General features: G+C 35.5%; 1 protein-coding gene across 2 annotated transcripts in view; it reads right to left on the bottom strand.

Annotated features, from left to right (window-relative positions):
* Positions 1-24,774, bottom strand: part of LOC107035722 (SET and MYND domain-containing protein 4) — a 32,774-nt gene extending 8,000 nt beyond the window's left edge. Inside the window, exons 1-8 of one of the 2 annotated variants that reach the window (XM_015253284.1) lie at positions 24,247-24,774; positions 22,369-22,449; positions 22,098-22,242; positions 11,341-11,444; positions 7,254-7,461; positions 3,210-3,331; positions 1,983-2,369; positions 1,165-1,366 (exon numbers count right to left, since the gene is read on the bottom strand). In XM_015253284.1, the coding sequence (XP_015108770.1) occupies positions 1,165-1,366; positions 1,983-2,369; positions 3,210-3,331; positions 7,254-7,461; positions 11,341-11,444; positions 22,098-22,242; positions 22,369-22,449; positions 24,247-24,523 (1,526 nt within the window). In that variant the 5' untranslated portion in view covers positions 24,524-24,774. The remainder of the gene's footprint in view (positions 1-1,164; positions 1,367-1,982; positions 2,370-3,209; positions 3,332-7,253; positions 7,462-11,340; positions 11,445-22,097; positions 22,243-22,368; positions 22,450-24,246) is intronic. The other variant, XM_015253285.1, reaches the window with a different exon arrangement.
* Between the last annotated feature and the right edge of the window lie 210 nt (positions 24,775-24,984).

Genomic DNA, 24,984 nt, shown 5'->3' with positions numbered 1-24,984 from the left:
CCGAAAATTCCGTAATAGTGTCAGACTTCGATAATATGAAAAGAATAAATAAATAAATTGTGTGAGTGTTGTGTCATAATCGTCAAAATTGTTAACATTCCCGAAAATTCCGTAATAATGTCAGACTTCGATAATATGAAAAGAATAAATAAATAAATTAATTCATTCGTTATATTATTTGATGTCATTCAATTCTTCCTGTTCGCCATTTAAATAACGATTTAATTCCTAACCAATGCACTTTTTATTTAGATCGGGGCAACAATTTTTTCTCTTTCATAAAAACGATCCATTCGACGTGAATAAAAGCGCAAATAAATATCAAGTTTGAATTGGAATAGGAGCTTTCTTATGAATTATTCGAATAAACCCATTAATTTCATTCAAATGAAGTGTATTGAATTTGAATGCACCTTTTCTCCGGCTGAAGCGTTGATGCTGGGGTAGAAATATGGCAAGTTGAATAATTTCGCTTTCACCGGTTCGTTCATTGCCGGAGGTGCTCTATTGATCGCCAGATGAATCAACCAAAAATTGTTAACCTTTCCGGATGAGTGTTGGTAATAAATTTAGAGAAGAGCTTTTATTCAAGTCACAATTTTCTTTTAGCCTATAAATTCATTTAGTTCCAACGTTTCTGTATGACACGAAAATCCCGTAATAACTCCAGACTTCAATGATGTGAACGATTATTTCAAATGAACGATTATTTCATGTCAATAAATTCGTTTTCTTCGCCGTTTGAATTGTGATTCAAGTTCTAATAAATGAACTTGAAATTTAGATCGAGGAAACAATTTTTCTTTTGTCATAAAACAGTTTATTCGACATGAATAAAAACGCAAATAAATGTCAGGTTGAATTTGAGCAGAAGTTTTGTTAGGAGTTATTTGAATAAATCCATTTATTTGATTCAAATGAAGTGTATTGAATTTAAATACAATATTTCTCCGGGTGAAGTGTTAATCCTGTGGTAAGAATATGAGATCCGCTATTAATCGCCAGACGAGCCAACCCTTCCCCACATGATTATAAAAATGTGCCATCTCCCTGAATAATCACGATTTCCCTAGATAGCTGGGACACTCGTCCTAACTCACGTGACGCCGTCCTATTAATAATGTTAATTAGCAAATTATCCATTGAAATCCATCACGCACTTACCTCGTGACAGCGGGGTAACAATCATGATTGAAGCGTGCCACGCTCGCATAAATAGCTATCCCCAGGTAGACGGTTTTGTTACCCCGAAAGCGGTGTTCGTTACCACTGCGGGTTTCAAAAATTTCGTGAGCGTTAAATTGAAGTAATTGCAGATTGCGGAGCAGAAGTGAGCCTATTGTTATCTCCTCGTCTGTCGGAGAGTCTATGTTCAGAAGGGCAGAAAAATCCGATGAATAAAAATTGATTGTCTTCTTCATAACAAGGGATTCAGTTTGTTTCCTTCATTTTACAGATGTAAAAATAACGAGTCAATTTATTTTGTGCTGTGAGTTACGGAATTATCTCGAGAGGATTTTCAATTAATTGGGAATTCGAGAATTTATTAACACAGATTTTACAGATTTATCAATGATTTTATTCATTTTCACGGAATGGTTAAACTGAAATTTACAGTTTTCATTGATCTCTTCCATCAAATTGGGAGTTTTCAGTGACGCAATTCCTTGAAATTTGAGTAAATTGATTCATTGAGTAAATAATTAATTGATCATTTGAGTAAATGATTTTTTGCGTATTTCACACTGAGCAAAACGTAATTTACGTTTATGTAGGTTTGTCTATATTTTTTGAAATTCTACTAAAAATATTGAAATTCTCACTAGACTTGTTTCCTTTTTTGCTGAACGACTTTTTTCCCTCTTCATTTAAAAAGAAAGAGGAAATTAATTAATTCTGTGACATTTCACGACTTCATTATTGATTTCATCCGAATATTCCTGATTAATTCATTGGAGCTGCAAAAGGTCAAACATACGTACTAATACTCGCTCGCGTGCTTCCAAAGAAGTCAACAGTCATCAGACATTTGAGCAGAAAAGCGGCCATGAGTGTTCGTTCAAAAAAATCACTAGGTGACCTCATTGATTCGTGAGTAACGAGTTCATACGCCCGGAAATCCACATCTCCAGTGCCTTTCATCTGCTGTGAATGTTCCAGAAGTTTTTTCTTCCTCAAACGCCGTTTAGCGGATTTACTCATGCCACCCTCGGGCTTTGCAGAAGCTTCACTTTGACTTTCCAACTCGTTTCTCGTGGTTTTGAATTCCGCAATCTCCTTGCACTTACGGTGGAGTTTCAGGCAAGTTTGGAGGCCTACTTGGGTCACCATGCGCAGGGCAAGTGTACTGAGAATACTCATTCCAGACCCTGCAAGTGCGGAGAATAGTGAGGGATTGGAGACTATATGAAATGACAATTCAAGTACAAAGGGTAATTACAACTTTATCGAAATGAAATGTTCATTTATCTTGACTAGTTGCTGTAGAGCACAATGGACAGAATTTTTTTTGTAGATTACGGAATTTTAGATACAAAATTCTATAATTTAAAAAAAAATTATGGAATATTTTATTTATTGGAATAAAAAAAAATTCCAAGAGAATGAAAATTTAGAGAGAAAAATTGATTTTTTGTGAAAATTCATTTTGACCTGTAGTTGAAATAATTCATTTTCAATTTTTGGATCATTTGGATTCATTTTGGGATCATTTAAAAACGAGTGATTTTTCAAGTAAAAGTGGAACACAGACGTCGGCATAATCACAATTTTGAATTGAAATTAAATTTTGAATATGTCAATTGTTAATATTACTCACCAATTTTGTTATTATAAAAATAATCATCAATGTAAATATTCAAATTCCGAATTATTTTATCAACTAGTAATTGAGAAATTAAGTTGCCAATTATTATATTATTTTTCAAATTTCAATGGAGATAAGTAAATCTTAATTATTGTGAGGTGAAACTTCTCATAATATTACTAAAGTAATGAGTGATGCCGATTTATTGTAGAAAACGAAATTTTTGTAGAGGATTAGAATTTAAACAGAGTAAATGTAGTGAATAAGTAAATTTTATCTAGTAAAATACGCTTTTTGTAGATAATGAAAAAACGATGAATTTTTTTAAATAAAAAATGCAAAAACAGGCTTGTATCATTGCAATGCTTTCCCCCGTAAGTTTTAATTAAATTTGTTTCATTACCTATGAAAAGAGCTAAAACTTTGCACTCATACTTGTGATAACTTTCCATAGCTTCGTTCCTGCATCCAACACCACAGAAGGCAACAGTGCTGCAGTGAGGGCAGCCCATGGGCGCTCGTAGTCTGAAAAAATGTGGAGGAAACCTAAGTTAAACCCTGGCTAAGCCCTGATTAAATCCTAACTAAACTCTGACTACGCGGAGAAAAAAATTCAATAAAAACTCCCAGAAAAAACACGTAAAAATTACGTTCCGAAACGTAATCCGCGAGCGAAGTAAAATTCAATAAAAAGTGTGAGTCGGAAGTGAAATTATACGAATCGCCACGTAAATTCTACGATTTGTTCCGTAAAAATTAACCACCCGTCTGATGACTCACCGCTGTGGGGACAACAAGTCGTTCCGTAATTTTTCCCCAACGATTGAGAAATTTAACGGAACGGAACGTAGAAATAACTCACCAGGTTCATAAAAATTGTTGAACGTTCAAGAATTTTTTATTTTGGAGGCATAATAAGTCGATAAATTTCTGTAAGATTTTACTTCCTTGGGAAAAATTACGTGACAATTTCGTACTTTGTTCGGTGATGAACCTGAAAATTCACTGAACGTTTCAGATTTCTTCTCTTCCATTCCTATAAAAATTGCCGGAAAACGATTCCCCATTGCGGATTACGTGAATTGTTCCGTAATTTTTACTGAATATTTCCCTCTAACGGTGCAGTGTCTTGAATCCAATTGCATTTTCATCAATTTTCACATAAATACAGATTTTAATAGGCTCAAAGAGAATTTCGCTGCCTGGCGAGACAATACAAGAAAGTGGAGAACTCTCGTTTTGTCTTGTCTCACGGCATCACTAGCGATCCCGTTTCCGAACGTAATTTTTATGTTTCTTTTTATGGTCCTTTTTCTAAAACTTTCAGCTCCTTGTGGAGAGTGAGTATTTCCACAGCTGTTTCGCGTTCTCAAATATCAAGGTAGCAAGTGTTTACGATCACAGACGGGTCCGCTGGATATTAGAATTTAAGAGGTACTGGAACACGTAATGGAAAACAGTTAATGAAAAACAGGGCGAGCACCAACCATAAACAGTATCATGTATCCTGTGCTCACTTGAGGGCCCTAACTCCCTTTCGGAAATTGCCCACTTGCGCGAATTTGGTCGACATGAGGATAAGTAGGGCGTCAGATTCACTTACTGAGAGGCGCCTCCGAGGATGATGAAGATGGTAAGTGAACCTATGGATTCGGTCTTTACATGGAGATGAATGGGTAATGAAAAACGTCTCGAAGATGTCAATTGAAAATTCAAGAACTCATTCCCCTGAATTTCCCACTGTTTTATTCATTTTCATGGAATACCTTAACTGAGATTCTCAATTTTTAGTATTTTTCTTTTATTAAATTGTGAAATTTACATTGATCATTAATTAGGAGTATTTCGAAAATAACTTTGAGACCTTAAAATTGATAGATAACAGATCCCCGGTAGTCAAGACCAAAACCTCGATAATTGATGAAAAATGTAATTTTTAAAGTATAATCTATATTACGAAAATCCTAATCGACTTCTGGTGATAAAAATCAAGGGTCATGAGGGGCAGATTAAGGGTCACAAGTGTCACATCAAGGGTTATGTGAGTCAGATTAAGGGTCGCAAGATTAAGGATCACAAGAGTGAGATTAAAGGTCTAAATAAGTGTCACAAGGATCAGATTAAGGGTCATGAGGGTCAGATTAAGGGTCGAAATAAGGGTTATGTGGGTCAGAAACTAAAGGTTACAAGGGGCAAACTAAGGGTCTTAATATCTCTTTATATTGTAAAAATCCAAAACAACTTTTGATAATGAAAATTTGGGGTTCGAAATTAAGACTCCAAAATTGAGGGTCAGAAATCAAGGATTTAAATAAGGGTCACAAGGGGTATCATGAGGGTCACGAGGGTCAGATTAAGGGTCACAGGGGTCAGAATACGACGATAGAGCGAGCAGGGGGCGTGGCCCCCTAGTATAACGCTAAAAATGGAAACAGTCTGGAATAATTTGGTGGAAATTTAATCCAATCATATTTACATAACATCATTTTAAAGAACAGAAAATGGCCTTCGAAATGGTAGGTCCACTAATATTCCCGTTTACTCAAATTAGAAATATCGAAAAGCGCCACCGAAGTTTAATTTTCAAGTAAAACATCAAAATGAAATTTTCGCCTAAAAGTCTCATAAGTCAATGAAAAATGGTCGAAATTGCACAAATCAGGTGCCACTTTGCACGCTTCATGGAAGAGGAAGGCGGGCATGATCGTAGAAAAAAAATCAAAGATAATTGGAATTTACAGAGAAAAGAATTTTGAAAAAAAAAATCGAAGAAAAAGAAACCAAAGAAAGGAGCCTGGTAGCTCTCACCGATCATTCTCTTTAGTATAAACTAATGGGCTTCCTCGAATGAGAGTAATTACAGCGGAATGCATTCAGCTATCCCCTAACAAGAGCTGCATAGCATGCCCTGAATAAATATTGTGAATAGCTTGATTACGAGGCTGTCACTGAGCATTCCAGTGCCAACAAGTCTGAGTATATCTCTGAATATAAATTCGGAATAATTTGAATTTCGAGAGGAATCTGTCGGGGGCTAGGGGATGCGCATTATGATTCATTTGATGAGATAATGAATGTCATCGTACACTTCATTAAATTGATCAGGAGCGATCACTGAGGATGACATATTCAAAAATAACGGAGAGCTATGAAAACACACAGTACAGTTATTCATTACAATGTTGACAGCCGCCCAAAATATCGATTCACTGGATTTTCATGCAAAATATATCACGGAGTACAAGATTTTTATTGAATACAAAATGTATTCAATATTAAATGTATAAAAATTATTACACGGAGAGAAAAACTAGAGAAAAATTACCGAACAGGTCAAGTAATCGTGGACTGAACTCGATTTTCAGTACTTTATCACATTCTATCGGGAAAAAATGCGAGACGAATGGTGAATTTTTCTCCGTTGGCCGGCGAAAATTTACTGAACGTGACGGTAATTTGTGCCAAAACCGTAAAGTTTACCCTGCATTCCATTAAAAATTATCCCAGTGAACGAGAATGATTGCTCAATATTGTGAACAATTTTTCTGTAACTGAGAATGATTTTTTATTAAACTTTTCTCTCCGCGTATATTGATTAAGGGGACACTACTATGAGTTTTAAAAGTCGCGGGTTATTGGAGTGAGATTTTTCATACGTTGAACATCAATTATATAGAATTGAAAACGAATAATTAGTGCAAAAGAAAATTGTTTTTATTGTTCGTTTGCTCGAAAACGCTTAAAATGCCAAAAACAGTCCAGGGCCTCCAATTTTTGAGCTACAAAGGATTTTTTTTTTTCAAAATTTTCGGAAAATTCCAAATGTGTGGAACAAAAATTACGAGCCAGTTTATTGAAATTCGACTCCTACACAGCTGATTTCGGTTTTGTTCATATAAAACAATTCACTATTAATGTAAAAAAATACAAAAAAGCAAATTTAGCCATGTAAGAGGCGAATTTTAAAAAAACTAGCTCGTGATTGTTATTCCACATATTTTTCTGAAAATGTTGAAAAAAAAAATCCTTCCTAGCTAAAAAATTGGAGGCCCTGGACTGTTTTCGGCAGTTTAAGCGTTTTCGGGCAAACGAACAATAAAAAAAATTTTTTTTGCACTAATTATTCGTTTTCAGATCTATATAATGGATTTTCAACATATGAAAAGTCTCACTCCAATAACCCACGACTTTTAAAACTCATAGTACTCTTCCCTTAATCGAAATGAAGTTAATGTAAAGTTAAATAAATCGTTTGATTTTTTCTCTCTTCATGCAATAATAAGATACGTCAGACTATTCAGATGTGATTTTAATAAATGAATCAGTACCCTCATAATATGTTAATACGAACGCCTCTATTCATCATCCAGTTCGAAATTTATCGTATTTGTCAACACCAAATTCGCGCAAAATTCTGTTCCAAAGATTCTTTATCCTGCAAACTCACCTAACAAAACAGTGATGACAGTGAGTCCCATAATAATCTGGCAGAAGACACGAAGCTAATGGGGGTTCTGTCGCAAGAGTATCTCCAACTCGTACATCACCCGCTGCTACTGCATGCCTCCCCACATCCGGTGATTCACGGATCTCCACGAGTCGCGACAGCCCCGGGAATTCTGGATTCGGTCCATCTGTTAACTGGGGTGGAATCGCTAAAGAGAGGCATTGAAAAAATTGATTTAAATATTCAGTAGGCACTCTGATAACAATTTTTATCTCAGCAGTTCGTTATGCGAGCTCCCCCGCACTTTTTCGCCTGTACCAGGAAGAGGGCGCGCGGTAAATTGTAATAGAAGGTTAATATTTATTCATTGTGATAATAAGAATAATGATAAGAGTCTAATAATCACAGACAAGAAATGAACCCTTAAATGAAACAATAATAATGATATGATAGCAATCTTGTAACTTAGGGATAAAATATTTGTTGATAAATTTTCCTCTATATGAGATATTTTCATCCTGAAAAGGCACCGTCTGGTGTGAATTATCCGCCTCTTGAACCAAATATTTCGTTGCTGTCGAAAGCAGAACAATTATTCATGTTTGAGACTTTCAAATTCGAAACAAACAAATTTTTTTTTTGCAATTTTCAACTAGCGATTTTGTTGGCCCAAACAAGACTTGTTTGACACCGTGTTCGTTTTTCTCTCAGTGTACAGTGAAATGAGTGAAATTGGGACAACTCAGGTGAATATATTCTTGAGTTGTAAAATAATAATTAAATTTCTCCCCAATTCAATACTGAATATTCATGCTGAAATGAAAATTTAATGTAAACTGTGAAACTCTCGACTTATTTATGCGGATCCCGGACATTCTCTCAAGCGGCCAACGTCTTGACAGAAAATTCATAGTGAGTTGTGAAATTTTTGTTCTATTTCCACTTGATATCAAATAATTTACTTAAATCGTCAACTCACATATGAGATTTCACACGCCTTTTCCACTCAAATCTAATTCAATGTCACTCTTCTAGGGATCACCCCTAGATTTTTCCGCAAGCTTCATAGTTAATAAATCATTCAGTTGACTACAGAGCGTTAAAATCAATGAATTATTCGCGAACAATTAATGAATCGTAGTTGAGAATTGAATCGAAAATTTAACTCCCTCATAAACAGAGCCTGTGCATGGTCCACGCTATTGTCGAATGCGTTGTGCATCGGCAATTAATGCATGAATCTCACCGATGATTCAATGGAAACCCCTCCAAAAGAATCCGCTCATTAATTGTAAATAAAACCTATGAGTGTGGCACTCATTGATTATTCCCTTCGCGAAAAATTCTAGTGGCCGCAAATTGCGAAGCTAAATTCGACATTGATATACGTCATATTGTCGGATTACACAAGTTAAATTAATTGAATGCTGACCATTCGCGATTGTTTTACGCTGCAATTGCATTGATTGGAGAATTCACAGAGCTTTAACTGGGTATTTCTGACTGAAGCTTCGCATGGTATCAAGCTTGATACATTCATCGAGAATTCGAAATTCTGAATATCAAATTATTTTGAAATTTAGGAGAAATGAATTTGTATTGTTCTGTCGTAATGCACTAATATCGTGATAATTATCGCGATCATTAAAATGAAAAAAGCGATGACTTCAGCTAAAAGGAAAGATTCTGCGGAAAAAATGTAACATCAAAAAAACAGATCGCACTGACAGAAAAAAATTAATTTTATCGAGAGAATTTTCTTTGAACTAACTGTCATTTGGTTGTTAATTTTCAAATAAACATGATTTCATAGTAAATACCGGTTATCTCCTCTTGAGATACATTTGACTGGGAGAAATCGAACTTTTCTAGAATTGAAGTTCCTTTTATTTGCCGCAATAATCAGAGTATTCGATTTTTTTCTAGCCAAAAGTTTGTTAGCTCCAGAAATTCGTTGGTTTACTCAAAAATCAAAATTATTCTCATGACTAAATACGTTGTTATCTCAATCAACATGATCATACGTTGTTTCAAGTAAATTAAAATTGCAGTGAGCATTTCGTATGTCGAATCTGGATGAATATTGTTACGCGGAAAAAGCTTTGAGATTATAGTAAGATGTCATTGAGTTGAAATAAGTTTCTATTTCTTGACTAAAAAAAATCGCATTAGTTTACAGTTTTTCGCTCAGAGTACGAAGAAACCCAGCGATTGCAGAACCTCCGTTTTCTTCTTTTCCGTTTATGATCCGTCACTCTAAAGTCTAAGCTTCGCTGATTCACAGCGAGCTATTGATGTGCCCTCAGCTGTTTGCTCGCTCACCAATGTTTTTTGTCCCGCCACTCCGAATTTGCGAGTCTGAGGGTCATTGAGCCGCCTGAGACCACCAACTCAAGATCAATATTGGTTCATCGAGCCAATTATGAAGGCCGGCGGACATGATAAGCGGTGGAAGGTTTGTCGGATAGAAAATCGGTTGATTATACAGTGCAGTCGTTTCAGAGGCTTTGAACTCGCGGTTTTGTTTGAACTGACGGTACGGCCCACACACATCTCGCAGAGTGGTGACACATCAGTTGATCTCGGTGAAACGGATTCGGATGGATTGATCCTAAAAATGATGGGAACAATAAAATCCTAGGACCAATCAATCCTACGCAATTTCAAATTGGATGAAACGGGTAGAGATGGTTTCGTAGATGGAGAGAGAAATATCGTGAAAAATGGAATTTACCGCTACAATTTTTAGAAATTTTTATGACAAACGACAGTTCTACTGAAATTTCAAGGAATTTCCTCACTGAAAATTCACAATTTGATGGAAAAATTGATAAAAATTGTGAATTTCACTTTATTTATTCCAACGAAAATTAAGATATCAATTAAAAATTCAGGTTAATCTGATGCAGAATCTTCATGTTTAGATAGAAAATTCAATTTAAAATTCAATTTACATTCATTTCATATGAGTACAAGAGGATTTTTAATTGGATTTTTTTTTCTTAGGATTATATTGCGTGAGGATCAATAGGAATGCAGAGAAAAAAATCTTCCAATGAAATTTGTTTCAGATAAGAAGTTATAGTAAAATTTTGTGTGGAAATTACGAGCATTTGTTCGTCTGAAATATATTTGATTGGTAGAACTATATTTTTCTCTCAGAGTAGAGTTATTCTGCGGGACTATTTTATCCACACGGAGAGAATATAAAAATTAAAATTACACTGCGAACATGGTAACCGAGGACTATACCGGCAAAACTTGAAAATTAGATTCATTTTAACCGAATGTTTGCCACATGAAATTCATTTTTTTACTTTTATAAAATGCACGGACGAAAAAAAAAAATTCTGAAGTGTTCAAACCGCTTTTTACTATTTTCATTATTTTTCCCACAGTGAAAAATAAGTTTATATTCTTTCCGAGTAGTACCTCTCTGCGATTCAATAACGCGTCACCTCCCAATTCCGCGGCCATTTTCCCAATATATGGAGATATGTCCGGTGTGAATTTCATTCGGACTCTCGATAATTCCGGGAATTTCGTTCATTCCACCTGCTATAAACGAATTCCCAATTAACTCAGTGCAGACCTGCCGCTCCGATATCATCGCAGAATGAGACTCACGTAAATTGCCGGCTGCTATATTATACCCGATTTTTCGTTGATCCAGTGTTGATGTCAGTGAGGATATTTCGATTGGCGTTGGAATCCTTTCGTGTGGGAGAATGGAATTCCTTTTTTGTCGATTCCCATATTGTCAACCCTATTTCGACAGGTTAAACTGCGTCGATAAATTTGAGTACACTTTCAAGGTTTCCATTCGGAAGTAAAAAAGAGAAGACACAAAACTGAATAATTTAAAAATGAGATTCGCGTGCAGAAAACAGGGAATGGCCCAAGAACAATATTTTTCTTGACGTATCTGAATTAATTCCGTCATGCCACTGCGGTATACGTATTCCATTTCCCTTGTAGTCACCCCCAACTCACAAATGTCCGTTCCCACATACGGAAATGAGATCCTGAATTACTCCTGTAATTAACATTTTCGTATTTGAACTGCAAGTGAACTTGGTGAACTTACGTTTACAGTACTGGTCTCTCCTGGCTGGTCCCAGTATTTTCACTGCTTTGTGGACGTCTTCGAGACGTTCATCAAGTTCCTTCAATTTTGAGTCGATTTGTGCTCTGAAAATTAAATTAGCAGATCATTATTTTCGGGCGGGGGCTCTGTTCCTTCCCTTTTATGCCTCAAATTACTAGAATTGCGTTTTTCTTGTTAGGTATTGTAATTCATCAATTTTTTTGTCATTTTCACAACAATTTTTTGAAGCCACTGAATGATCGAATTGTGAAAATCCTGTGGGGGTTTTCATTTTTATTATAAAATAATTCAGCACTTTCTGTAGCATTTCCCTCTGAACGAATCCCTCCCGCTTTGATAAATTGAAGTTTGCATATACTTCGAAATTATCAAATTTCCACTATGATAATTTCCGGCTGACGATGGAAATACCATCTAGCACTCATTATGCGGCAACTGTTTGTGGTTGAGTGCGGAAAATGAGGGAGGGATTATGTATTATGGAAACATGCTACGTTCAGCTGCAAGTTGAGCGAGTCAAAGGTGCAGTGTTATGTGAATAAAAAGCATCTTTCGTTCTGATAATGACTACCGGGGGTTAAAAATAGAGAAATTTGCACACGTGTTCACCCCGTCAACAATAATCCTCCGGCAAACACGAGAAAAAAGGTGAGAAATTATCGCGATATTTACGAGAAATTTTATTGTCGTCTCTTTTTTTATTTCTCATCGTAATTCACTGAAAAATTTTGAAAGCGAGATTTGTCAATTTTCCTCAATTCTTAAAAAAAGATGATTGAAATTTCAGTCTCGATTTTTTGGTTGTGAAGATTGTACATTAATTCACAGTAATCTTGATAAAATTCTCCATAAATTATCATTTTGGGACAAAATATATGAGAATTCAAGAAAGAAAATTCTATTGGATTTCAATCGGCCTTTCTATTACATTTTAGCCAATTTTCTATCGACATATTCCGCAGCTTATCTGGGTGTTTCGAGTAGAATTCGATTTTTCTACACAACTTATTCTATTGAGATATTTTCTACAGACATTCATCGGCTTAAATTTTGCCTAGTTTTTCGTTTGATTTTTTTTAACGAAAAGAGAAGAAAAATGAGTGGAAAAAATGCCGGAAATTCATGTCGATGAATTCCTACAGAAAATACCTCAGTAAAAAAATTGTATAAAAAACGCACAGTAAAACAGCGCAATTTTTTGACAGAATCGACAAAAAACTGATAGAATTTTTTATTCGCTAACTTGTTAAAAAAAAAATTTTTTTAATTTTTGTCTTCAATATAGTAATAGTAACCTGTAAGGGAATTTAGTTGCTAAATGACTTGAGCTTTTCTGTAGTTCTTGCACAACTTTTCTACTTCATGAATGATTGAATTAGATTAATTGCGGTAACTGCCCTGAATTCATTCCCGAAATGCTGTTTTCACCGAGAATATCAAATTGTTTCTCCACGGCTTCTCCGGAAACTATGTTTGTTCGGGTGTGCGGTGAGTGGTACACCCTAATTATGAAGAAAACCTTCGACATTCCGATGCAGTGGAAGGAGGCCTAATGTGGTTATAGCAAAGCGAAGGGGGAGAGAATGCTCGATAATCGAAGCACTTCCGAGAGAGAGGATTTCCGTACAGATGAAACGGTATTATTCAGTTGTGTGGAATTTCAGCCGAGGGGTTGAGGGAGAATCTTGATATAATGAAGTGATCTCCTCATTTTCCAGGTCGATTCATTTGCTCAGAGCCCGAAGAATCAGTTGGAGGATTTTCGGGAAAGTGGGATGGAGCGTTGATTCAAGATGAATAGACAAGAACAAGTTTAATTTGACGAGATATTCGGCAGTAATCTTTGTCTGTTTGGTTTGCATATGGAACGTACTCCATTGAAAGTTCATATTGTCACATAACAGGTTCTATATTAAGGATATCTAAGTATTTTACAGTTTGGTACAGACGAGACTATAGATTCAACCATTTTCAATCATCAAATTTGTCAATTACATTGCGTGAGAAAAATTTGAAAAAACTCAGCGCCATTCAAATGACGTTTTGCACAAAATTATTAGTTTTTTTAAATTCGTTGATGATGAATAAATAATTGAAATCGTTTAAGCTTTGAGAAACAATTTTTTTTAGGCATGAAATCGATTTCTGGTCAAATTCTGAATATGAATGAATTCGTTAGGATTCCGAATAAATGATTTTTACGGTGGAAAATTGATTGTTTATAAATTTTCTGTAGAAAATGCTCGTATTTTTAAAAAATTGCAATCTTTTAATTAATTCATTAAACTGTCTCCAAAAATAAACTTGCTATTTTTTTCAGATTTTTTAAATGTTTTCTAACGGTTCAATATCGAGATATCTGTTAATTTATTTTTGAAACTGTTATTTTATAAATATATTATATTCTGTAAATGTCCAATGTGCTCTTTTGACGCTATAATTGGCCTGTGGGCTGTTGGATCTGTATACAGCAATAAATAAATAAATAAATGAATAAATAAATGAATAAATATATAAATAAATAAATAAATAAATGAATTAATCAAATTTGTTTAAACATTATTTTTTTAGGCATGAAATCGATTTCTAGTAAAATTCTGAAAATGAATAAATTTGTTACGATTCCGAATAAATAATTTTTATGGTTTATATTTTATTGTTTATAAATTATTTATAAAGAATGCTCGTAATTTTTATAAATTGTAATTTTTTAATCCTTTCATCAAATTGCCTCCAAAAGAAACCTTTTTATTTTGTTGTTTTTTCCTTCGTTTTTTTTCCATGTATATCACAAAAAAATTAAGAAGAAATCCTTTTCATGTTAAAATATCTCTCAATTCTTCTGGAAATATAGCTCATGCACTCCTGGTATAATCCTTAGGAGCATGAATATTTAATCCGTCTGCGTACTGCGATCAATAGCATCGTGATTCCACAAGGAGCACCTCCGTTAGTTCTGTAAAGTTGACAGTGTAAACTTGCCTCGCGGAGATGTTTTTTGAATTCCCCGGATAATCCGAGCCTTCTGAAATCTTATCACTGATGACGCTCTGCACGGAGGAAAGAATCACAAAAAATTCATGTTCAATGAAGATGATCGGAGAGCAAAATTGTAATTCAGGTATTTTCAACTGAAATTTATAAACACTGAGAAAAAAATTTAATACTGCCAATCAAATTTATTTCAGACAAGAATTTAATGAACAAATTAATCAAAGAAATAAAGAAATCAATGAAACGGTTGATTTTTCAGTTCAATTATTCTGTGAAAATTCGGAAAAATTCAGGGAAAAATTGAAAATTCATGTTATTTTGTTTCTGAATATTCCACTGAAAATTCAATCAAGTTGTGAAATTTCCATCTCACTCCCACTAAAAACAAATGAATTTCCGGGAACTCTACTTAAAAATTGAAATATCATAGTAATTTTTTCCCTAAATCCGATTCAATGTCAGTCTCATGAGATTTACTATAATATCTTCTATGAAATTTCATGAAATTTATAACAGTGTAGAAACGAGGATAATTTTCGCATCCATAGATCTGTTTTTTTACCGAGCGAGGTATTTTTTCATTGAATTACATTTCGCTTCACGAGTCCCTTTCGTGCAGTAAAATTTGCCTCGATTTTCTAGGCAATTTTTACCCAACTTTTTTCTCCCTGCAGAATTACATTTCCCCAGTGAAAAAATGCGCGGCGCAGAGGATGGATTTTCCGCTTTAAACCACAATTTTTCGCAAACCAACAGTCAATTTTGTGGGCTGTTGCTCACACAGTTAAAAAAAAGGGTAAATTATATTGAATTTTCAACAGATAATTCGCAATCATTTTTATTACATTTTTTTTAAATGTTTTTCTCGTTGAATTTATTTGGGAAGAATAAATCAGTTATTTCATGACAGCTGAAACATTTTCGCCGGAATAAACCCATGAAATTTAACATTGAAATTTTTTTTAATAAATAGAAAAATTTCAATTAAACTGTTTTATCGTCCACTCTGGAATATTTGTATTTCTCGACAAAAGAAATACAAATGGTTGATAATATTGGTATTTTTTTCGAGTTTATGAAGAGCGCTATAGTGCAGAAAATACCGGGAATTGACAGGACTCAAAACAGAATCTCGACGAATAAACCAGACCCGGTAAGTATCTCGGCTCCTTTCATTCACTTTATCCTGCCACGCAGCGAATTGTTTTCACCCCTGGGACCGCACTAAAGATCTCCATCGCCTGGATGTTGAAAATAGGAAGGAAATAGGGCGGTTAATCCTGGTAGTACCGCCCAGCAGTATTCTTCGCTTTATGTCATATCACTTGGGAAACCGACCCGCAACCCACGGATTCGACTTTACGATATTTTTATGGAACACGTAAACAAGTTTTCCAGAGATTGGGGAAAATGTCGGGAGAGAGACGTGCCGCAAGAAAACATTCGTGATCACAGAGTTACAGGGAGAAAGAAATTGTAAAAAAGTACACAGAGTAAAGAAAGTTTTGATTTTCAAAAACATATCAGCAGTTTTCAGGGACATGCCACTGATNAAATGAATTTCCGGGAACTCTACTTAAAAATTGAAATATCATAGTAATTTTTTCCCTAAATCCGATTCAATGTCAGTCTCATGAGATTTACTATAATATCTTCTATGAAATTTCATGAAATTTATAACAGTGTAGAAACGAGGATAATTTTCGCATCCATAGATCTGTTTTTTTACCGAGCGAGGTATTTTTTCATTGAATTACATTTCGCTTCACGAGTCCCTTTCGTGCAGTAAAATTTGCCTCGATTTTCTAGGCAATTTTTACCCAACTTTTTTCTCCCTGCAGAATTACATTTCCCCAGTGAAAAAATGCGCGGCGCAGAGGATGGATTTTCCGCTTTAAACCACAATTTTTCGCAAACCAACAGTCAATTTTGTGGGCTGTTGCTCACACAGTTAAAAAAAAGGGTAAATTATATTGAATTTTCAACAGATAATTCGCAATCATTTTTATTACATTTTTTTTAAATGTTTTTCTCGTTGAATTTATTTGGGAAGAATAAATCAGTTATTTCATGACAGCTGAAACATTTTCGCCGGAATAAACCCATGAAATTTAACATTGAAATTTTTTTTAATAAATAGAAAAATTTCAATTAAACTGTTTTATCGTCCACTCTGGAATATTTGTATTTCTCGACAAAAGAAATACAAATGGTTGATAATATTGGTATTTTTTTCGAGTTTATGAAGAGCGCTATAGTGCAGAAAATACCGGGAATTGACAGGACTCAAAACAGAATCTCGACGAATAAACCAGACCCGGTAAGTATCTCGGCTCCTTTCATTCACTTTATCCTGCCACGCAGCGAATTGTTTTCACCCCTGGGACCGCACTAAAGATCTCCATCGCCTGGATGTTGAAAATAGGAAGGAAATAGGGCGGTTAATCCTGGTAGTACCGCCCAGCAGTATTCTTCGCTTTATGTCATATCACTTGGGAAACCGACCCGCAACCCACGGATTCGACTTTACGATATTTTTATGGAACACGTAAACAAGTTTTCCAGAGATTGGGGAAAATGTCGGGAGAGAGACGTGCCGCAAGAAAACATTCGTGATCACAGAGTTACAGGGAGAAAGAAATTGTAAAAAAGTACACAGAGTAAAGAAAGTTTTGATTTTCAAAAACATATCAGCAGTTTTCAGGGACATGCCACTGATTTTCGGAAATCTATCACCAATTATTGGTGATACAGGACACTACTCCGAATAACCCCGATCATCAGTGAATTTTACACGCAGAAAAATGGTTTATTTCAATTGAATAAACATTATTTGAATCGAATAAGTTGTTTATTTGATTCTAGTAGAGGATTGATTTGATTCTAATAAAGTTTATTTAATTCAAATAAACCTCCCAAAAAATTCGTCTTGAATCAAACCGACAAATCGGCTTGAATCAAGTCGGACTGAATTATGCCGGGGGTCCGTTTATTTCATGCCGGATCATCGGCATGAATCAAGTCTGACTCGAAGAAATGCACACTGGCACATCGGTCTGATTCAAGTCGATTTTTCCACTTGCATCAAACCGCAATCGACTTGATATAAGTCAATTTTTCAGCTTGATTCAAGTTGAATTTTGGTTTAACCTAAGCCGATTTTTCGATTTGATTCAAGTCGATTTTTCGGCATGATTCAAGTCGAAATTCGGCTTGATTCAAGTCGAAATTCGGCTTGATTCAAGTAGATTTTTTAGCTTGATTCCAGTCAATTTTTTTATTTGATGCATGTCAATTTTTTGGCTTAATGCAATTCGAATTTCGGCTTGATTCAAGTTGATTTTTCAGCTTGACTCAACTCGATTTTTCGGCTTGATTCAAGTCGTTTTTTCGGTTTGATTCAAGTCGATTTTTCGACCGCCCCATATATAAGAAGAATCACCTAGAATCACCTCAAATCAAGCCAAAAAATCGACTTCAATAAAGGCGAAAAATCGACTTGAATCAAGCCGAAAAATCTACTTGAATCAAGTCGAAAAATCGATGTGAATTGAGTCGATTTCGGCATTAGACACGTTTCTTCCTGAACTAATCGACTTTTCTGCTTATATCAGGTCCAAAATCTGGATTAATACATTTTTCCCGACCCAAACGAAGTTAAAAAAAAATTTTTTCAAGGGCATTAACTCCCAAATATCCTTCGTTTCAATAACGTTTCAAAGCAAAACATTAATATTAATCCTCAGTTTCTTGTCGATTTTCCGTAAAAATTCCCGAAATTAACAATCAATCCCCCGATGAAGTGAGCTGTCACGTAATTTCTCCTGCAGTTTCTCCTCCGCGTAAGAAAGATGAGGGGAAATGTCAACAAAAAGACATGCCCCAGGAAAACACTCGTGATCACAAAGTTACATAATACGTGTGTGCATTAAAACCGGAGGTTCTTGTTCCCCCACTCCCGTGACACAAAACTGATTTCGGAATAAATCGCGGGATAAGGCACGTAGTGCAGATAATCGGAATTATATTTCCGGGGTAATGGGTTTTTGTGGCTAATGTCCGGCAAGGTTATGGAAGGATTCACGTTAGCCACTGGATTCATATGCAACGCGATCTGATGCCGCTCACGTTGTCACCGTGATATCTCACCAAATTTACGAGGGACTGTGCATGCGGATGAGGAAAATATCGCCGCAAGGACGTCACGTTTGCATCATTACTCTGCGTGAACTTTTTATTTGTTTTTTATGGGATTTTCTAGAGGACCAGCGAAATTTTTGACGGAAGGTCTGGTTTATTGGGGAATATTGATTCCGTCGAGGAGATTTAACTCATTTACCACGAGCAAATCTGTTCTTCTTCACGGTTAAAAATTGATGGGTGAAATTTCGGGTAGACTTGATGGAAATTTTTATCACGTTATTGTTCCACTTAATTTCAAGGAATCAGAATCGTCATTGAATATTTAAAATTCTATGGAAATTGATAGAAAGCAGGACAATTCAAGGAAAGATATTCCTGAATTTTCAATTAATGGCAAAATTCAGCATAATTTTGCACTGACGATTCATTTTTTGATTGAACATTTAAAACAAGGGAAATTTTATTGAATTTTCACTGCAATTTGAAATTTTAGGATTTTTTCCACTTGAATTGAATTCAATGTTACACGGATGAAGTTTATTTGTCAACTGTCCATGAAATCTCAATAAATAATTGCCGAACGTTGCTGAAAAAAAATATTTCAAGGAATTTTGTAGTTGAAAATTCAAAATTTTATGAAAAAATTAATGGGAACTTTGAATTTTAATTTAATTTTTCCATGAAAATTAATAGAAAGCAGGAATAAGCAATTAATTAATAGTAAAACGCAGCATCATTAGGTACTAATTATTCATGTTTTCATTAAAAATTAAAAAAATGGGAAATTTCAATATTTGTCCCCTTCAATCGAATTGACTGTTACCCTTCCGAAAATTCCTAGTCATCTCTCAATGTAATTTCAATTAATTGAGAAAGCGTGATTTGATACCGAATGTTAATGTTTTGATTTGAAATTGAAAGTAGTTAAGAAATTTTCGTCTTCCTGCAGCTCAAAAATGCAAAATTCTATTGAATTTCAAGTGGAACATGAAATTACATAATTTCTTCTCCTCTCAATAGAATTCATTGTCCTTCTCCTGAAAATTGCTATTCAATTGCCCATGAAATCTCTGTTTTTATCCAAGAGTGTCGATAAAATATTCTTCACGCGCAATATATAACTCTTAAATACAAGTAATTTCTTCCCCGAGTGTTCTCTCGCGCATTCAAATCGATTTGTGAAGTTAAAGAGCTGAAACTTTGCAATTATCCACCGGCGAAAGCTTCTGCCTTGAATAGAGCTCGATAAATAATTGCATCCATCGACTGCCGCGTGATTAAAGGATCGCATGCTATTCGATGGGATTTCCACAATACCTGCGTCATGAATGGATTTCTCTCATTCTTGAAGACTGAGAGGTAACAGAAAGCCACAGTTTCCTTGAAATTTTCAGTAGTAATACCATTAGTGCTTCAAAATTATCGGATATTTTCCGATAGCTTCGTTGCCTAGGAACGATTGTGCCAAATTTTTCAGGTTTAAAATCCCGAGTGCGAAGCACGTGGGATTTTTCTGCAAAATTTGGCACAATCGTTCCTAGGCAACGAAGCTATCGGAAAATATCCGATAATTTTGAAGCACTAATGGTATTACTACTGAAAATTTCAAGGAAACTGTGGCTTTCTGTTACCTCTCAGTCTTCAAGAATGAGAGAAATCCATTCATGACGCAGGTATTGTGGAAATCCCATCGAATAGCATGCGATCCTTTAATCACGCGGCAGTCGATGGATGCAATTATTTATCGAGCTCTATTCAAGGCAGAAGCTTTCGCCGGTGGATAATTGCAAAGTTTCAGCTCTTTAACTTCACAAATCGATTTGAANCCACACAGAATATTAAACGTGAAATGCGTTGAAAGGTGAGAAACATTTGCAAAGCTACTAGTGAATTACCGAAATAAAACTGTTCGACAGCCTCAAATACTGCGCTCTGATTGGCTGAAATCCGAGTGAGAAAAATAATCAAACAAATTTCCTGCCCAAAGTTATCAATATTTTTTCAACCCAGACCACATTGATCATTATCATCACTTCCTGGAGATCAACGTGCTTTGATTTTAAGAAATATCGATAACTCTCAGCAGGAAATATGTTCAAAAATTTGGGAAATTAGCGGCATTCTGTTATGCCTTTACGAAAAGTACTGTCTCGAGAGTCTACTTGCAGACGTCGTTGCCAGTGTCAAGGGAGGCATGCACTTCAGCAATTGCGTGACGCGAAATTCGTCATATTTATGTTACATGAAGGATTGCAATTTTCATAGGCTCTACTGTGCATCACTCGCCCGAGATTTCCCTCGGTGACTATGACAATGGGACAACTGTTACGGGACTTGCTCACTCTGCACTCCCGTCTTTGTGAGCCAAAATAGCAAATTCACTCACCACAAAATTTCCATTTGTCAAACAAAGAATATCGTTACGGAATCTGTTGTGTTCATTCATCTCCTTCCCCTTTCAGGCAAAACAAACGGAAATTGATTTACGTTATTCAAATGTCTGTGAATAATTCCGAGTTGTGTTCCCTTTTGTTCGGGAATGGCAAAGGCACACGCATGACAAAATTTTATAGAAAAATCTAGGGAATTCGCTAGAAAATTCAATCGCTGCCAGCGTCAAGGGAGGCGTGCACTTCAGCTATTGCGTGACGCGAAATTCGTCATATTTATGGTACATGAAGGGTCGCAATTTTCATAGGCTCTGCTGTACAGCGATGGGGCAGCTGTTATGAGACTTCCTCATTCTATACTCCTGTCTTTGTGAGCCAATAGTAAACCCATACGGAGAGAATTCAGAAAGATTACCAAAAAAAAACGTAAAAATTACGTTTCAAAACGTGATCCGCGAGCGAAGTAAAATTCAATAAAAAGTGTGAGTCAGAACTGAAATTGTACGAATCGCCACGTAAATTCTACGATTTGTTCCGTAAAAATTAACCACCCGTCTGATGACTCACCGCTGTGGAGACAACAACTCGTTCCGTAATTTTTCCCCAACGATTGAGCAATTTAACGGAACGGAACGTGGAAATAACTCACCAGCTTCATAAAAATTGTTGAACGTTCAAGATTTTTTGATTTTCGAGGCATAATAAGTCGGCGAATTTCTGTAAGATTTTACTTCTTCGGGAAAAATTACGTGACAATTTCGTACTTTGTTCGGTGATGAACCTGAAAATTCACTGAAAGTTTCAGATTTCTTCTCTTCCATTCCTGTAAAAATTTCCGGAAAACGATTCCCCATTGCGGATTACGTGAATTGTTCCTTAATTTTTACTGAATATTTCCCTCCGTGCACTCACCACAAAATTTCCATTTGTCAAACAAAGAATACCATTGCGAAATCGGTTGAGTTCATTCATCCCCTTCCCCTTTCACGGAAAACAAACGGAAATTGATTTAGGTTATTCAAATGTCTGTGAATGCCTCCGTGAAAATTTTAACGCTAATTATAATTGATTGATATGCCTATCACTGGCTGGAAAATTCTATTGAATTTCTATTGAACTTTTCACTAGTTTTTATGCCCCACACACGTCAATACGTTCCCACAAATTCCGTGCATTTATTAGTAAAATATTGTTCTTAATCTTTAATACCTGAAGTCGTTAGGCAACTGCTCCTCTCCGGCTGCTCTCAAATCATCAACAGCCCTCTGAAATTCGCCGAGTGCAATTAGTACGTCCGCACGTGCCACCAAAGCCAATGCTAAGCTGTACCCTTCATCGATTGCCTTCACTCGACCTGCCGAGGAACAAACAATGAAATTTGCGGACAAAGAGAATTCTCTCTTGAAATTGTTGATTACGAGTTGTCCTGGATCATGGATTTCACAAACGGGGGGAAATTGGATCAGCGGGTGTTCATTACCTGTCATCGGCGCGCGGAGCACCGCCTGGCTCAGTAGTATCAGAGCCTTTTTATTCTCTCCAGAACGACAATATTGTATACCTGTAATGATGGGACAACTTAGACGTTCGCGTGATGAAATAATTTATGGAGTGCTCAAATAAGAAGCATTGAGAAGAATAATGATTTGTTATCAGAGAAATAACTTCTTGGGGTAATAAAATAGTATATATTTAATTGATGCGTTTCGTATTAATTTTCAAGATGGAATTTCAAGGAATTTGTTAGTTGGGAATCCACAATTTGATGAAAAAATCAATGGAAACTGTCAATGACAGTTTAGTTATTCCACGCAAATTAATAGAATTCAGGAAAATTTAATGGAGTTGGGGAATTCACGTTATTCTGCTGCTCAAAAGTAGGGAATTTTTATTTAATTTTCAGTGGAATGTAAAATTTCAGCATTTTTTTCTGCGTTGAATCGACTTCAAAACGAGAAATTATAAAACTGTAAATTTAATTAAAAATTCGATGAGAATCCAAATTTTTGAGTGACAGAAACACGAAATTCGCCAAAGTTACTTGAATTTTCAATGAAAATATGAATATTCAGTACCAAAAAACTCTCAATTTTCAATTCATTAAATATTCAACAATAATTCTATTCTTTTCCTAATTTCCATGAATTTTCATAAAACAATTGAACTGAAATTTACAGTTTCCATTAATTTTTTGATAAAATTATGAATTTTCAGTGACGAAATCCCTTGAAATTTCCGTAGAACATTCACTTGTAAAAAAAATTGCTAAACTGCATTAAATCTCATCTTGAATATTTGTCTTCATCAATTTCCCTAAAAATTGAATGACAATTCTATTTTTTGCGTGGTAGCAAATCAAAAATTCCTGAACTTGCATCAATTCACGAAAAATTTCAATAAACATAATCTACATTAAAATTTCCCATTCCATCATTCCTAATATAAACCTCAAACAACCCTCATCATTAAAAAAAAATAACGAATTTATTCAAATTTGCAAGTGACATTCTTGATCTTGAAAATTCGTCCTCACAACTGAACAAAAAAACGAACGACCAAGACTGAGACCTTCGAGCCGCTTGCTCCTCGAAATCCGCGAGAATTTTCAGTGACGAAATCCCTTGAAATTTCCGTAGAACATTCACTTGTAAAAAAAATTGCTAAACTGCATTAAATCTCATCTTGAATATTTGTCTTCATCAATTTCCCTAAAAATTGAATGACAATTCTATTTTTTGCGTGGTAGCAAATCAAAAATTCCTGAACTTGCATCAATTCACGAAAAATTTCAATAAACATAATCTACATTAAAATTTCCCATTCCATCATTCCTAATATAAACCTCAAACAACCCTCATCATTAAAAAAAAATAACGAATTTATTCAAATTTGCAAGTGACATTCTTGATCTTGAAAATTCGTCCTCACAACTGAACAAAAAAACGAACGACCAAGACTGAGACCTTCGAGCCGCTTGCTCCTCGAAATCCGCGAGAATTTTCAGTGACGAAATCCCTTGAAATTTCCGTAGAACATTCACTTGTAAAAAAAATTGCTAAACTGCATTAAATCTCATCTTGAATATTTGTCTTCATCAATTTCCCTAAAAATTGAATGACAATTCTATTTTTTGCGTGGTAGCAAATCAAAAATTCCTGAACTTGCATCAATTCACGAAAAATTTCAATAAACATAATCCACATTAAAATTTCGCATTCCATCATTCCTAATATAAACCTCAAACAACCCTCATCATTAAAAAAAAATAACGAATTTATTCAAATTTGCAAGTGACATTCTTGATCTTGAAAATTCGTCCTCACAACTGAACAAAAAAACGAACGACCAAGACTGAGACCTTCGAGCCGCTTGCTCCTCGAAATTCGCGCGTCTTTGTCTCTGTAGATATGTCTAACCCTGTCCAGCGTATTCACGACCGAATTCTTGATTCTCGGGTCGGTAAATATCACCCGCATGCGCTCGTCGTCGCCGTCGAGTTCGCCAAACACTTTAGCAATCCAAGTGTCTCCTGCATTGTTTACCACTGCCTCTGTGAAGTCCCGGAAGAAGCCTTTCGACCCGGAACGCAGCGTCTCGGAGGAGCATAGTTGTCTGTAATATGGATCTGGCTCCATAATTTCCGTATTCACTTCTGTTTGAGTTCTGCTGTCTGGGTTTGCTCACTTCAAGAATGATTTTCGATGATCTTTGCGTTCGCTTTTGCGAATATTTTCACGCGCACACTTTACAAACCTTTGTGAACATATTTCTGACGGATTTATTCCCTTTTTATTTATTTATTTATTTAATGTAAACTGTTGTGAGGGGAGTGTGAATGCGGGAACTGCAAGCACTCCAGGGTATGAAGCGTGATACTAGCGAGAGGTTCGTGTTCAGCGGAGGAACGATTCAATTTCACCCGGTATTTACGTCCCAGTTTATTTTAGGCAACTGCACGTTGAGCGTCAGAAGCATGAGATAGTGCCACGAGAGTCGTGTACGTGAAACGAGATTTGTTAGGTACATACGAGGGTCCCGTGGTCGTCAATAATTCAACATTTTGGGACAAATTGGTAGTTCGCGCATATTTTGGGAA

The sequence above is a fragment of the Diachasma alloeum genome, unplaced genomic scaffold (assembly GCF_001412515.2).
Source record: "Diachasma alloeum isolate Michigan unplaced genomic scaffold, Dall2.0 Dall_scaffold_00200, whole genome shotgun sequence".
In the NCBI taxonomy this organism is placed as follows: Eukaryota; Metazoa; Arthropoda; class Insecta; order Hymenoptera; family Braconidae; genus Diachasma; species Diachasma alloeum.
This window is presented reverse-complemented; position numbering and strand designations above follow the sequence as displayed.